At 36.9% G+C, this 16,963-nt stretch overlaps 1 protein-coding gene and 1 pseudogene across 1 annotated transcript; one reads left to right on the top strand and one right to left on the bottom strand.

Moving 5' to 3' along the window:
- Positions 1-3,506: 3,506 nt before the first annotated feature.
- Positions 3,507-6,685, bottom strand: LOC121328530 (ghrelin O-acyltransferase-like). The gene is made up of 3 exons (XM_041273236.1): positions 6,544-6,685; positions 5,764-5,985; positions 3,507-5,406 (listed from the first exon to the last, which is right to left on the bottom strand). The coding sequence occupies exons 1-3, from the start codon at positions 6,663-6,665 to the stop codon at positions 4,455-4,457; spliced, it is 1,296 nt and encodes a 431-aa protein (XP_041129170.1). The 5' UTR covers positions 6,666-6,685; the 3' UTR covers positions 3,507-4,454.
- Positions 6,686-8,009: 1,324 nt separating this feature from the next.
- LOC121303251 lies at positions 8,010-13,364 on the top strand (annotated as a pseudogene).
- The last annotated feature ends 3,599 nt before the right edge of the window (positions 13,365-16,963 follow it).

Genomic DNA, 16,963 nt, shown 5'->3' with positions numbered 1-16,963 from the left:
TGTAAATGTCAATAACATGGAAACTCACAACCAGATGTCAATATATGAGCCACATCACCACAAGTAAGATCTGTGCATCATGTAACCAGCACAGAAAGAGCTTACCCGGACAAGCTGTGTTATTATTTACACATAATCACAGTATATATTGTCACCCTTTTGGTTAGACCAAAGGTTTAACAGTCAGTTTAAATTAAGGCACAATTAGTGTTTGTACTCCCTGGTTGTGTGCTGTATATGACATTGAGGGAAGCAGGCTCTAAGACAGAAAGGATGTATTTATGCTTACAATTGTGTTATTATTATTATTATTATTATTATTATTATTTATTTATTATTATTATTATTATTATTATTCATAATTAGGCTTCCTCTATCATTTGCTGACAACTTAGTATAGATTCTTCATTACTTCACAAGATCGTTATTTTTTTTATTGCTTCAGTTTTCAAGAGCAATGTTTCATTTTGACCCTTGACGTTTCTTTCTGTTTGGAGTGCTGTGTATTCACTGTACCTGCTCTGTGAATGCTTTAACTGCCATTCTTGCTGACCTTAAAGAAGGGTGAGGGGAAGCGTGCTCATCAGGAATGACGTTCAGAAGATGGTTTGTGATTGTGGAAATGTAGCTTAATGGGGCTGTTCTAGAAGAGAACTTGACCATGTTTGCTCCCATAATTTTAATTAATTTTACAATGGGGGTGTCTGATATGCATAGTTACCGGTATGTACATTTTTTATATTAATCTATGAAACCAAACAATGTTGTACACATTTGTTTAGCATTAAAACAAAAGCCCCCTTATTTTTTGTTTGAAGATTGGGAAGACAGGTTGCTCTCATCAGACTATCTAATGGACCGATACACTTTTCCAGGATAGGCCACAGTTGGATTTTATAGCTCATTTTACAGCTTGCCCTAGATTGCTTCAACCACCTTGCCATGGTTATCCCAGGGTTGCTACAAACAAAAAGTGGTTGATGCAGTCCAAGAGGATTCCACAGTGCTGTCAAATAAAATCCAGCTGTGGTTTATCCGCTGTCCTTACAAAGGTACCACCAAATGTTCCTGTCAGGACACTGCACTGATTGGTTAATATATTATTGGTAATAAAACAATGAATAATCCTCTCCCAACACCAAAACCCTAAACCTAAGGTCAGTATCCTATACTGCAGCCATTACACATCTAAAGTAGTTCATGTTTGGCAGTGAATAATCGTTTTTGTTATTTACAAAAAAAGCGACCGGAGGTGCTGACTGACTTTTTCAGTTGTCCTGACAGGAAAGTTTCGTGGTATCTTTGTAGGCACTTCTGGTTGATGCTGGCATGGACTTAGTGATCAAGTGTATACTGCCATCTGCTGGCAAAATAACACAACTTAAGCACTACATCCACCTTCATTATGTTACATCTACTGCCTTTAAAAAGAAAATGTACTCGTACCCATCCTTGAAACATGATTTTTTTTTTCTTTTAGTGGCTGACAATTATTTGAATTGTTTTCTCCTCAATTTAGTCATGTCCAATTATTATTTTTTAGGCTCAGCCCACCACTAGCACCCCTGCGTTGACTCAGTTACTGACATTTGGACGTTCTTAAACAGTGCGTCTAGAGACTAATTTATATCAAAATAAACTGTATACCAAAGTCACTACAGCTCCTTTACTCGATGCATCGCTCGGGAGCCCCGAAACATGAGTTTTAAGATATGAATTGTTCATATAGAATGTGCAAGTATTGGAAATATGGGTGTGTAACATGCAGCTTTACTTTTACAGGTAAGGCCTTATCTCATTGAAACCTATGGCCACTCCCATTGATTCATGTTCAAAAAGGCTGATATTTTCATGCATAGTGACCTTATATGGGGATGGATTAAAAAATAAATAAATAAATAAATAACTCTTCTAGTCTTTATATGTGGCCATATGAAGGAAGTAACCATAGCCTCATATGAGGATGTCATTTTTCATATATATATATATATATATATATATATATATATATATATATATAATGTCTTTTAAAATTATATTTATTATGTAGCCAAAGCAACCTTGTGGGAGATCTTGCAAACCTTCTGTGCACTAGGAAACATAACAAGAACATACCTTGTAAAACTGGCCTAGGATCTAATTGGACCTGCTGCTGTGAGGTGCAACTTGGTGGTGAATACAAAACCTTGTCACCAAATGCAATCCCTACAGTGTGTTTGCTTGGATGCCAAATTCCTCTCTTTAGACGAAGCGCAGGGTTAGTGCAAGCAGTGGCAATGGCTGTTTCAAATTCAGCTTTTGGGGGATCAGGGAGTGGTTCTGTCCCTGTCCACTCCTTGGTCTCTCTTTTTGAAACTCTATGCCCGTCCTGAACCGTGTGTTGGTATTGTGATGTGATGTAGACTAACAGTACCCAAGTTGAGACCTGATTTAAACCCAGTCCTCCAGAGGCCAGTGCATAAAACCACTAGCATGACTTCTTTTGTAACCTTAGGCCTTTCAGATTTGTAAATAGACTTCAACTGTTTCCAGAATGCTTACTCACACTTGCTGTTTTCACTCATTGAGGCCTCCTGTGAGTTTTAGAATTGATTTGAAAATAATGCTTACCACCCATATGGCACTTAATGGTCTTGGGCTTTCTAATTCCCAGCCATTTTTCCAGGCACAGAATCCTGATCTAGTGATGATTCCAGAGTTAGCTCAAATTGACTAGGGCAAAGGTTTTCAGTTGCATACCCCTGAATCACTCAAGCGATCGATCTGTGATGCCTTGGCATGAAGAGCACTATATGTTGTATTGCATTGTAGCTGTTGTGTGTTGTTACTTTGAAATAGACCCAAGATAAAATAATAACACTTTAGTATAACCCTCACTAAGCTCTTGTGTCAGTGCAGGAGGCAGGAGTTTTTAACAAACAACAGTTGTAATTACTGTATTCCTCCAACTGGAATATTTGGTTTCAAATTATACTTTTCTTGTGCAAGTTTTTGTTCTGTTCAAGGACTATGTTAGAATGTGAATTGCACTGCTATTAAACAGTGTGGGATTGCCAGCACTGGAGACTGAAGGCCTCACTGCCAAGCCAATCCTTGACCCCTCTTTTTGAGACTGTGCAAAGTCTCAATTGTCCTACTTGTGGTACTTTAGGTCAAATTTGAAGCCAGCCAGAATTCCAGCTCTCTGAATGTAAGAACTCTTAAAGTGGCAAGTGACTTTGCATAAAGACAACCTTAGCATAACTAATTGAACAGTTTCAGTGCCTTAAACTTAAAAATAAAAAAATGACATTAATATTCTATACATTTAGTATATTAGATTGGTATTGGTCTGCTGCTATAAGTGGAGTTCTCTTTCCTATACCTGTATACAGTGTGAAATGAGTTCAGCTCTTCTGCTTTTACACTGTTCCACACTCCTTCCCCTAGGGTTCAACAAACCATTTATATAAAGGCAAAATACATAATAGTGTTTTTATTTATTCAAAAGTAACTGAGAGGTCCTTTTCAAGAGTACCCCCAGGGGGCAGCAGCAGTTACAAATAACCACACAAGCCATATTACAACATAATCTGAAGTGGTTATCATAAACAACAGAATTGCAGATTGGGGGTATAAATAAAACCCTATCATTCTGAAAGAAGGGAACTACTTATCTTTCATGCATATGCTAAACTGGATAAAAACTAAGAAACCATTATGCAAGGCAATTGGGCAGAATACTGCATTCTTTCAAAGAGGGTGGTTTAAAGGCAATGTTCAGATTGCCAGGGAGATACTGCTCATACATCAGTTTTCAGCTGTACCTGTTGTAGGAAGAGCCTTATTTAATTGTACAGAAACAACCAATGTGCATTCTACATACAGGACATACCTGCATATGGTTCTCCAGACCCTCTAGCACTTCATCATAAACCCTCAATAAGATCTGTGAGATACTTCTTGGTGCTACAAAATACATTTTTGTAAGGCTTGTCCATTGCTGTGGAAGGTAAAGGCCTAATTGTATGCAATCTATCACGTGTGTTCTGTAAATTTGCTACTGAAATAGCTCTGAAACAAGCAGAGCTTCTGTTTACAGTTTTATTTCTCTTGTCTGTTACACGTATTTTTTAAAAATAATAATCAGATATGTTTAGGGACCAGCTGTAATTCCAAAGGGGATTGATTTATTATCAATTAAAAAGTGCCAAGTGCCCCGAAAGGCAAAGTCTAGCATCAAAACCAAACAAGTAAAAAATGTTGGAAAATTGTATTTTTAAAGAACTGTCCTGTCTAAAAAATAAATAAAACACATATTGCACATATACTGTACGCTACCCTGAACTGACAAATAAAGTTGGTGTGTAGATTAAAATTGGCTCTGAAACATAGCTTCAAAAATGCAAAGCGATATACTGTCAACAAAGATAAGTCAAGTGACGTTCAGCATGCAGTGCAGCTTCACATTGTAGTTACTGTGGTTTTCTAGATAGAAAAACAAGCACCAAACAATACAGAAGAGGAAACAGACAGATATACGACTGGCAAATCATTCGCACAGAGGAAAGACTTCGCAGCTCCACAGTCAAGATACAGCATGCGATCACTAACTGCGTTTGCACCCATGTCAGGCTTTTATACAACAGCCTTGTCAGCCCGGTTCCCACGTAAGGCCTTAAGTAATGATGAACACGGTAATCAGCCTCTACTGTCGCAGCCCAGCATAAAAACCCAAATATCTGTCCAGGGTGCAGTCCGTGCCACCAGGCCGAAAAGGCAAAGGTTGCCAGTAAAGGATAGGCTTTGCATTTCTCAAACACTAGCCTTCTGAGCCAGTCTGCGGTGGTCTTATTCCAAGTTCGAGCAAACTGAGATATTTTATGAGTTGTCTCCAGTGTCCAGATATCTGTGTCCGAGAGGGCATTCCAGATTGGAAAGCCTTTGCTGTCATAGCCCCCAAACCCGAAGCCTGCTGCATTATTGAGCAACTCACTGAGGACCCAGCAGGAGTAATAGCTCATCTTGTACAACAAAGAAACGGACCAGATTAACAAAACACCTTCCAGATCTCTGGATTGCATGGGGTCCTCAGTGTGAATATCTATGCAAATTGTGAGGAGTGTTTTCACTCCTTCCAAACCAAGGACCAGCACACACTTTTTGGACACAGTCCACAGTGGGTTTGGTGGGGGGTTTACAGTGCAGAGTTTCACACAGGACGTGAAGGTTCTAAAAGAACACAGAGGCCCACCAAGAAGAGCAGGAAAATAGAGCATGTAGCTGAGGTAAGGCAGTAGTGAACTGAAGGAGACGCAGTTCCCTGTTCTTGTGTCTCCAGTTTTCAGCTTTCCTTCTTGAATGTCTAAGGACAGTGACGTGACTCTTTGGGTAAGCAGCATCAAGGAGGAGACTGCAACAAGTAGCCTAAAAAAAAAAGAAATATACACTTATTTTAAAATTCTGTTTCCAGGGTAGACCCCATAAGGTTGTCAGACACCTTCGCTTTCCATAAACGGTGCAGTAGCTTCAAAAGAAACTGCAAGTAGTAGTCTAAATAAATATATGGATCATGATGTATAATAAAATAACTTATATAGTTTAATTATTCATATCATACAGCACTCTGTACAATGTAGAATGACTTCCTTGACTGGGAAGCACATTTGTTCTTTATCTGTCTTCCTGAAATGAGTTTCTGCAACGGTGACTGGTAAAAGACTCCATGTGATACCAGTCTTAGATGTCACCATTGCAGAAATTAACAAAAAAGGACCGCTGTACCTGGGGTCGCCCTCTTGAAGCTGATATCCTCTGTACTGGAGGACAAGATGCCATGAGGTCTGCCAGCCCATCTGTGTGAGGAAAGCCCAGGTGTGAAGACGCTGGGAGCTGACAAAGTGGATAAGCAACACAGACGACACAGCAGGGATCAGCACAACTAGGCAATAGGGTCCCATGGTAATTACAGCTAGTAGAAACCCTCCAAGAATCAGGTAGATATACCTGAAAACACACAGCGAAGTGAGTATGTTAGTATGCATTTTTAAATTTAAAACAATATATTAACAAGGCAGTTCAGCTTTAATCGAAAACACACCGATGGATAATAATAAATGCACTTCTATATCTACAGTATATGTACATTAGAGTGGTTTTTAATCCTGGTCCTCCCAATGGACCAGGTTTTTGTATCAGCTAGGAGTTACCTATAAATGTTTGTTTTAAACATGCATTATTTTCCAATGCAATAATCCAATACTTACAGATTTTAAACAGCGTATAGCCGCACTAATTGTTCTAGAGTCTATGTTCAGCAATATACAGTACATTCTAAAAAGAGAACCAACTGAAACAAAAACGGGACCGTTGGCGGTACTTGAGGACTACGTATGACAAACACTGCAGTAAAACATTCAATCCATAAAAAAACAAACGAAAAACAGTAAAAACACGAGGACCTCTAGCTTTTTGTTTATTGTCTGAAACAATATTACTGTTGGAAATATCAACGCAAACAGTCTCACAGTACATCATTACATTTAGAACAGGAAGAAAACTTACCTTGAAATCAGGGAGAGGTATCCAGTTATGCACAGATAATAAAATAGGAAAGAAAATGGAATGGCAGCACACTGGTATAAAATGAGTGAATGAACGTCAAAGAGCAGAAACAGAAAATCCATATTAATATAATACTGGTCTTTTATGCGTATATATAACAAGACATAAATGTCAAACTCACTGGTTAAACTAATGTATATGTAATAATAGTATGACTATGTCACTCTGCAGTTTGTGGTAGCTTGTTACTTTTATACTTACATATGTAGACCTAATGTAAACACCTTCAGGTAACAAGCATGGTTGTTGCCAGGAAAAGCAAGAATTTGCTTCAAAATTGCTATGCTGCGCTGCAAGAATAGACTGTCCTATGTTTATTTAACAGCCCATTAGGTCCAAACAAGTAATAGTTATCTTTACATAAAGTATATTAACACTTTTAAAAGCAGATTATTTATTTTGACAATAGTGTGTGATGGTTGTATTGATACAAAGAACTAGACATTTTTTTGTTTCCTTTGAAAACATTTATCATAACTATCGGTGGCTATGCAAATATGCAACGGCATATTAACAGCGTTTGTGAAATATTGCTTAAAACTTAAAATACAAAATAATTAATGAATAATAGAGAAGGGTTTGGGTCAGTGCATTCAAGGGCATGCAACTGTATTGATATGATTAATGCTACCTAATATTTACAGTAATCACACTTGATCTATTTAAGGCTATATCTTGGTAACCACCTATGCAAATAGGCATGTTATTATGACATTATACTGCAAATGCTGTGGATGTAGGTCAGGGTGAGCTTTTAATTATGTAATCTGTTATTTGTACATACTTTGTTTATAAAAATGTCCATAAAAAGCTGCAACGCTTTCTTGTTACTGGTGCCTTTCTTTGTAATATGTGAAGGAAATTTAAATAGTTATAGCATCTGTAAATATTACTAGTATAACGATCCTTGTTCGCCACCTAGTGGCAATATTGAAAACTACAATCATTAAAAATATATTTCCTTACCTGCGTTTTTTTCTGTATGGTAACAAAATGTAAAACACTATAACGTGTCACATGGAACAAGACCATTCAAACCTAACTATTTTGCTTAAATATTTAATGAAGAATGGATTTTCTAAGTCAGAGAAATAAATAGTGAATATATTTCATTATTACCTTCTATTAATAACATAACAATATTTTGTTTTGTTACTTACATAAAAATAATAAACTATTGTCAGTTATCTGTACCCATATACGTAATAAAGATATTTAATTTAATATGAAATGCATATGCATGTTTGATAAGTTTTAACATCAAAGGTGCTTAGCAATAGCTAGTATATGTACATACGCGAGTCTTTTTCCTTGTCAGTAATTCAGTAATTCCGTATTAATCTGTAATTAATGTTGTAATTTTCCATTCCCTGGTCTCTCCCCTGTTGGTGATGGGGCCTCACTGCACTCTCTCAGATATTTAATTGCTTGTATTTTTTTTCTCCGAACTGCAGCACAGTGTTTTGAGAACGGTCTACAAATTCAGTGTTTCATTCCTAAACCGATCGTCGCCCGGTGTTGTACCTGCCGCCTGCCTGTCCTCTCACCGAGGCCGGATGGTAAAATCTAACCTCCAGCGAATCTTAAATAGTCATTGCTTTGCCCGAGAGAAAGAAGGAAAACAACAATATCATCACTCCATGGCTTCTTTAAGTAACAGTAGTATTTGTGACACGACGGACAAGTAAGTGAAAAGTGCTGGGGTCGGGTAGATTTTTTTTTTTTTTTTTTGGTAAAAGAAAATGTTTAGTAATTAACAACATTAAACGTAATCACTGCCTCAGATGTATGCATATTTTCATGTGTTCTGTAAGGGGTTGTTTGTGTTTTATTAAAATGTCATGTTCTGAACGAGAAGTTTTATGCATTTTAATTTTGTGGCCCTGTTTCTTACTCTTCCTTGTAGTATTTTTATAATACGACAGGTTTTAAATTACAAGAACGTCCATATAAAACCTTACACCAAATACACTCGTCTCGTATTTAAAACGTAATGTCATTGTAAAATAATCAGAATGGTTTTATACGCAAATAAGAATCGTAACTGAATGTTAACTACGTAATATAGTTTGGGAATTTGGGAATTGTGTTGAGTAAGGCCTTGCTATTACGTTTTTTTTGTTTTTGTTTTTTTAAATATGTGAAGCAGCAGTTGTTTTATTTAACGTTGTCATTTAGTGGGGACGGAAGTCTGCTTCGTGTTTTATATTGTAAATACGTGTATGTTCTTTTTCCTTTATCGCTGTATTTTAAAGGCCTTTTTCACGCATCTACGTCACAATAGTTGCTAGCGCAAAGCCAGCCAATTTGACTTCCTCCCCGTTTTGACGTCAGTTGTTTCTATGGCTAACAATATATTTGTATACAAGGCGCAGTGCATGCCTTTTATAAAATAATGTACATTTTACACAAGCAACTGGTAAACAAGTTACACATTCATGAATTATACAAGTCCAATTTATAAAGTGCCAAAACCTTGTCTGCAGACTAGCTGGTATACTGTTTATAGCTAGTAATTGAAAGGCAAGCATTTACTGAAACCATGAAATTATGATAATCACCTCGCGGAACCCCCTTTTAAATTCACAACAAGCTATGATATTAATATAAAATCTAGGTCTTCACTACATATATGGCAACAGTATGATGAAATTTCAGCCTTGGCCTTTAAAGATACTGTATATTTGGTACTTTTGACTAACCAATTAACTGGTTACATAACACATGCAACCTCTCTGGCAGGTGTCTCTTTTAAAGTTTATGCTATATTTTAGCTTTAAGTAATGCTATTTGAGTTTTTAGGTGCCTTCATTGTTTTGTGAGGAGTGCATTTTGAAAAATTGTTACAATAACTACAATATTCTATCAATCCAATTAAGTGTTCCAGCGCTATTTATATATTATCAAGGCATAGGAAAGTTCGAACGTTTCTGTAATCCAAATTGGTTATTCTGAAATAAGCAAAACAAGTTTTTTTTTTTTATTTAAAACTATGTTCTTTTACACAATTTAAACTTGATTAGTTATTTTAAATACATTGAACGCATACATATGAAATTACAGTTTCAATCCAAAAAATGAAATTGAACCTTTTTTAAAATCTAAAGAATGTTGATAGGTGCTGCGAGAGTGGAGGTGGGGTGGATTTATACAGTGGAACGTAATGCAGTTGCACTGAAATTCAGGGTTGTCTCAAAAAGGGAGTGTGTAGGTATTTATTTTGGTAACATTGCCCCATTCCCCCCAGCTTGTCTGTTCACTGTACTAGTACCTGCGGTTCGGGGCCTCTGTGGTGCTCCTGATGTCCCTCTCCCACCACTGAAGATCCCAGGTGGGCGAGGAAATGGTCAGAGGGATCACACTCTTTCAGCTCGACTGCTGTATTCGGTATGTATAGCCTCATATTCAAACACGCAGATTTACAAAAGCAGACATTTAGAAATGTACTGTGCTATAGTATAGGTTTGGTGGTGCCTCTTATGCTTTTTATAGGCCCTGTATCACGCATAGGGAACAAGTCAAATGACTTATTTTCTCCCAAGAATATAATGTGAATTTACAGGTAGGTATTTTAAAATGGCTGCAAAAATGTAATATTGTAATTTTATACATTTCAGCATTTATGTTTAAGAAAGGGTCCTTCTTACAATAAGCTACAGTGCTTTACTATAGCGAAGTATAGCTTGTAGTTATATAGGTCATCTGTCCCTTTCTAGTGAGAAAGCCACCTTCCTGCTTTACTCTGGCAGCTGATTTCTGACAGCATCATACCAAGTACCTGTATATCAATGTGATATAAATCATTTGACCAAAACACATTAAATTAATAGCAAATGTTTCCTTTTCTGAAACATTAGAATTTGAAAATATATCTTGTTGTGCCACACTGGAAGAATTATTGTTTAAAGATCTGATCTTGAGTAAACTACATCTTGTTTACTACATAAATACACAGATGTAGACGGTTGATTCTAATAGGTCATACTTAATTGCATTCTGTGAAGCAGAGCAGTAATTTTATTCAGCAGAAATCTAATTTAATTGTTTCCTTCAGCACAGCATGTTCAACTAGAAAAGCAAAAACGACATTTTACAGGGAAAGTAAGACATTATTTGGCTGATGGCTGGTTTGCCAGGGTAAATGAAGGTAGAACATGGCCTTTTCTCATAATGAGAGAAAGTGTAGGTTTAATCAGATAACAATTAGATTATAATGGATGTGGGGTTGAGTATCCTGTATACAAAGGAGAAGAAGTACAGTTTAAAGCATGATAATAGTTTCTAATGTGTGCCCTGTTCAATATGGTAGTGAGAGTGTACTTGAATTAGCAAGGAGTAGAGGTAGTTTCAATGTCAACTTAAATACTTAACAAAGAAAATCCAGACACGGTTGGTACCCCCTTTTAAATTTACTTAGGAGGAGGGCTGCTGAACACACTGATGCTTCCTTTCTATATGCTTTCAGTTTACTAACAAATTCCTGAAAAACATGATGCACACTGTCTGTCATCCTATATTTAATTGTAACAATTCTTCAAGTAGTACTCGGGCTAAGGTTGGGATACATACGAAGACATTTTTTTTTCTTCCAAAGAACAAACTATTTTTTTTCTTGTCTTGATTTTTATGTGATTTTGTACTATGAGTGAACTGTCACACTTTTGTTCCTCAAAAAAAGGATAACAAGCTGACTGTCACCGAGGAGTCTGATGTGAATGGAAGGCCCAGGGTACTCCGTTTCCAGACCAGACCAACCGATTCCAAGGTTATCAAGTGGGATGCGGTGCTGAACAACAATAATCTGTACATTGAAATCCCCTGCGCTGTGTTACCTGAAGGCAGCAAAGAAAGGTGACTCATTCTAAATCCAGTCTGATGCCGCCTACACTCCTCTGCATCAAATGTCTTTATGAGCAGTCCACTGTTAATGTGCACCCTTCGTTCTGGGGATGTTTTCATGGTAGTGTCTATCAATAGGGCATGTCACATGCAGCACAACCAGCTGTAGTGTGAGCTTTGCCTTTTTGTCACTTAATCTGACAGTAAAAAGGGATAATTTGGTATGTTTGTGATTGTTTTGTGTTTTCGGGGAAAAGGGCTATACAGAGATCTCAACCATTTATATACTGTAAGGTTTAATTATGTTGGATGAAAGGGCTGAATGAGGAATAAAATAAGTCGTCTGTCATGAATATTTTGTTCTTTTATAGTTGTCAAAAGTGTCTGAACTTTGAGGTTTTTTAGAATATGTAACTAAGAGCATTTAGTTAATTGCAGAATGAATAACTAGCTATTTTTTATCCCCAGTTTTGCAGCTCTCCTGGAGTGTGCCGAAGAACACCTAAACGTGCTCAATGTCTTTGTTTGTTTTTACAAGAACACAGATGCTCGAGGTGAGTAGATGCAGAAGAGGTGTGTGACTAAACAAATACAGTACCTGTTTTCTTATCTTGTTTGATACAGATTGGTACAGATTCCCTGCAGTATGGACAGGTCATGATACCGGCTACACCCAGTATCGAGTATGTTAGTGAGATAAACCCCATGATAAAAGTGTAAATTAAATTATTTTCTTAGCATCTTTTGGTGCTTCACTTGTTTTGTTTTTTCTAGCACTTTTAAATTATAATACTATAGATAAACTGCTACATTTTGGTTCCTTTTTGTAGGCCGCATAGTGTAGTTGTTGATGAATTAATTTGAACTGCATCACCACCAGATCACTGGGTACTAGGAAGCAGCTGCAACCTTTCATCAGTAGTGTTGTTTGAAACATGCATATTTCACATTTTAAACTACATGAGTCAAACAAAAAAAGGTAATACCATTTTGAAACATTGGTCAGAACTCCCTTTAAGCACCAAAAGTAAGAGACAGTGTGTAAATAACCAGTTGCCATTAATGAAGTATCCGTTTTCATTGTGTGTAGCAACACTACTTCGGACCTTCAGCTTTCTGGGCTTTGAAATTGTGAAACCAGGCCATTCCCTCGTCCCCCAATGGCCAGATGTGCTCTTTATGGCTTACACCATTGATGGCGACTCATCTGATGAAGAATGAAGAAAGTAATAATAGTAATAATGATAATAATAATAATAAATGGGTTCATTGACAGTTTATGATCCAAGTACTTATTGCCTTTTGTGCTTTTGTGTTTTATAGCGTCTTGTTTTTAGATTATAATGATACCAGTTTTGTTTTTTGATTTTTCTTTTCAGTTAAAATACAAGTAAATGAACATATCATATCATTTAAGTAATGAACATATCATCGAAGAAGATTGTGGATATCTTGCATCACAGTTACCACCACTGCATTAAAAGTTCCTAAAATATATTTAATTATTTTTAACTTGTTTGTGTAGTGGTAGATTGATATCAGTACTATGAAGATACAGGGATTGGAATAGAAGTTTGTGTCTGGTTATTCGTGTTCATCCAAATTATGAACCAGAAAACAACACAAACTAAGCTGGAATGCAAGTGTGTGTTGTGTATGCCAATTGAAGATCTTTGTCTGCTTAAGTTAAGGATTTATATTTTAAGGTATGGGATTTCCTAGGCGATATAATTGATTTTCTAGATCGATTTGATACATTCATAGTGGTAGCATTCTTAATGAATTGCTGTATTCAACAGATGAAAAATGGGATTGTCATTTCTTGTCTTTTTTTTTTTTTAAGTAATAGGATACACCTGCTTAGTGGCAACTTTATTCATGTGCTTCTGTGCTAAATACAAATAATAAAAATACAAGTAAAACTTGGGTTGTTTTCCACTTTTTATTAACTTAAAGCTACAGAGTCCCACAATCATTGGGTTTTATACTAAAATCTCATAACTGGGTGCCTTTCATTTTTGTGTTAATTTATCCACTGTTGTGTTCTTATGAATTATTTTAAGATCTGTTTATCTAATCTGAAACTTTACCTTGTGTGCTTTCCTTTTTTCTTTACATGCCTTCTGAAAGGCTTGTACACACTGCAATAACAGGGTGTCATGCATGTTAGCTGCACACTTTGTTGAACAAAACACAATATAAATGCTGTGTTAAACGAGATGTGTTTTACAGGAAATAAGTTACATTTCTGAAACAATATACTTAAAGCTTTAAGAATGTGGAAGTGGCTGTGCATGTAAAGGTTAAAACAGTTTTAGGCATAGAAAGAAACTTGTGTATTGATAGTTTAGATCAGCTGACCATCAACTGGACCTTACCTTCTCCAGAGCCTGCTGCCCATCCATCCTCTGTCACTACTCTGTCTCTCCTACTCCACTTTCCACCACTGTCACCTCCCACCGTAACTCTTCCACTCTGTCCTTCCCTCCACTGCTCTCTCACCTCCCTCCTATCGACTCCTTCCAACTCTCTGTAGACTCTGCTACCTCTTCCCTTGACTCCCTCTGTCCACTCACCTCCCTGTATCATCCACTGAAGAAAAGGGGGACCATTGCAAATATTGCTAGTGCCAAAAAGGGGAAATGGATTTTAAAGCCTTGGTTAGCTCTCTTAAAGGATCAAAAGTGAGGGTCAGAGCAGAGACCAGTAGTGTTGAGATTGAGATTGTGAAACCAGTTCAGTCCCTTATTAACCATAGAAATGTTAAACGTGCAGGACACAATAGGCACAAGATGGTAGTGCAATGCCAATAAATATATATGACCAGTGGGGATGCCACCAGTCATACAGTATTCTATAGCATTCCTTCTATTTCAATTGTAGCATTTCATTATCACAACTAACCCATTCCCTTTGCAGTTCACACAAAAAGCTGTGTGTAAAGCAAATGTTCACCAAGCTACCTGTTTGTTTATTCACATTTTAAACCATCTAACAGGGCCTTCCACCACTGCAGAATCTTTTCTGGGTTAAAGTTGTTCTGTAAACAAATAATGTGTATGCACTTATGGGACAGTTGCATGTTTTTAAAGATTGGATAAACTATTCAGAATATAACAAGGTATCTTGTGAGCAAAGGGTCATGAAATAGGCAATTGATGACCTCACAGTCATTCTGCATTCTAGAAAATTATAACTCAGCCAATCACTCAGCAGAACAGGTTGCTCTTTCAATTTTTGCATCTATTTTAAGAAGAGACTAATTTCCATTCAAGGGTATCAACATATTTTGCAAGCATGGCAGAGTGAAAAACATCAACAAATGTCTTTCAATCCCAATACTTGCTGTAAAGTACTGTTATATATATATATATATATATATATATATATATATATATATATATATATATATATATATATATATATTTTTCCCGGTAAAAGGTCAATATGTGCACTTTCAACCATACCACAAGAGGGCAGTACTTTCCTGCATTTTGTAAGAAATGAACACATTGCAACCATTTTGTTTAACCTGCTTTGTATGTTTGGTCATGGGACAAGTTTTGTTAGTTTTGTAGCATATGTTAATTAACAGCACATTGCTAGCTGAAAAAAAGCACTGTAAAGCCTTTACTGGCAAAAAGCCTCCTCTAACTGGAACACCATAATTAATTCTTAACCTTTGTTTGAACACTACCTTGCTTCCTTAAATTGGGTTTTTAAATTAAGTTTTCCATGAGCAGAATTACATATAATCAACATTGTCATAGGTTTCAAAGCTTCCGCCTTGTGTGTAGAAACCAGTTTGCTTGCAAAAGCTTTTTTTTTTTTTTCTGAAGTACACAATACAGAGCATTATAAAACAGATTCCTTTCCTAACAGACTTCATGCTGAAATTAATCAGTCTCTGTTGATATGTAATGCAGCCCATTGTGTATTTACACCATTAATTAACTTATTTTATTTTTAAAGAAAAAACAAAATGTTTATTTTACAACAAAATTAAGAAATATTATTGAGGCTGGTTGCTGTTTTCTTTCAGTTTTCTAAAAAGTTGGAATTTTTCTTCTAAAAATGTAGTGCATTGACTAGAATTAACACTCTAAAATATGCTCATAATAGCATACAGCAATATCTATTCCACACTACTAGTATGTACAGTGGCTCTCAAAAGTATTCACCCCCCTTGGACTTTTCCACATTTTATTGTGTTACAACATGGAATCAAAATGAATTTAATTAGGAGTTTTAGCCACTGATCAACACAAAAAAAGTCCATAATGTCAAAGTGAAAAATCTACAAATTGTTCTAAATTAATTACAAATATAAAACAGAAAATAATTGATTGCATAAGTATTCACCCTCTTTGCTATAACACACCCAAATAAGCTTTGGTGCAACAAATTGTCTTTAGAAGTCACGTAATTAGTTGAATGGAGTCCACCTGTGTGCAGTTAAGGTGTTTCACATGGTTTCAGGTTAAATGCACCTGTCTCTGGGAGGTCCAACAGTTGGTTAGTGCATTTCCTAACAAAATCTACATCATGAAGATGAAGGAACATTCAAAGCAAATCCGTTTCTTCAAAAGCATCAATCAGGTAGGATACAAATTTTTTTCCAAGGCATTGAAATTCCCCCAGAGCACAATAAAATCCATTGTTAAGAAATGGAGAGAATATGGCACAACTGTGAATCTGTCTAGAACAGGGTGAGAAGGGCACTAGTCAGAGAGGCCACCAAGAGACCTATGGCAACTCTGAAGGAGTTACAGTCTTCCTCGGCTGAGCTGGGAGACACTGTTCATATGGCAACAATAGCCCGGGTGCTTCACAAAACTGGCCTTTATGGGAGAGTGGCAAAAAGAAAGCCATTGTTGAAAAAAACTCACATCAAATCTCAGCTAGAGTTTGCCAGAAGGCATGTGGGAGACTCTGAGACCAAGTGGAAGAAGATTCTATGGTTTGACGAGACCAAAATAGAGCTTTTTAGCCTCAACACTAAGCCCTATGTTAGGCGCAAGCCTAACACCGCACATCATCCTGAGAACACCCTCCCTACCATGAAGCAGGGTGGTGGCAGCATCATGCTATGGGGATGCTTCTCTACGTCAGGGCCAGGAAAGCTTGTGAAGATAGAGGGCAAAATGGATGCAGCAAAGAACAAAGAAATCCTGGAGGAAAACTGGCTGAAGTCTAAAAGAGACCTGGGACTTGGGAGAAGATTTATCTTCCAGCAGGACAATGACCCCAAACATACAGCCAAAGCCACACTGGAGTGGCTTAAAAACAAAAAGATCAATGTCCTGGAGTGACCCAGGCAAAGCCTGGACCTCAATCCAATTGAGAATGTGAAATGTGGAAAGAGTTGAAAATTGCTGTTCACCAAAGGTCCCCATCCAACTTGACGGAGCTTGAGCAATTTTGCAAAGAAGAATAGGCAAAAATTGCAGTGTCCAGATGTGCAAAGCTGGTAGAGACTTATCTAAATAGACTCATGGCTGTAATTACTGCCAAAGGTGCC

Source organism: Polyodon spathula, chromosome 2, assembly GCF_017654505.1.
Source record: "Polyodon spathula isolate WHYD16114869_AA chromosome 2, ASM1765450v1, whole genome shotgun sequence".
NCBI lineage: Eukaryota > Metazoa > Chordata > Actinopteri > Acipenseriformes > Polyodontidae > Polyodon > Polyodon spathula.
Note: the sequence above shows the minus strand (reverse complement) of the source record. Positions and strands in the feature narration are given on the sequence as shown.

Coding starts and splice junctions, on each gene's coding strand:
- LOC121328530 (XM_041273236.1), bottom strand. CDS start 6,665: ATGGATTTTCTGTTTCTGCTCTTTGACGTTCATTCACTCATTTTATAC. Junction 5,986..6,543: donor TACCTCTCCCTGATTTCAAG/GTAAGTTTTCTT, acceptor GTGTGTTTTCAG/GTATATCTACCTGATTCTTG. Junction 5,407..5,763: donor CTTCAAGAGGGCGACCCCAG/GTACAGCGGTCC, acceptor TTTTTTTTTTAG/GCTACTTGTTGCAGTCTCCT.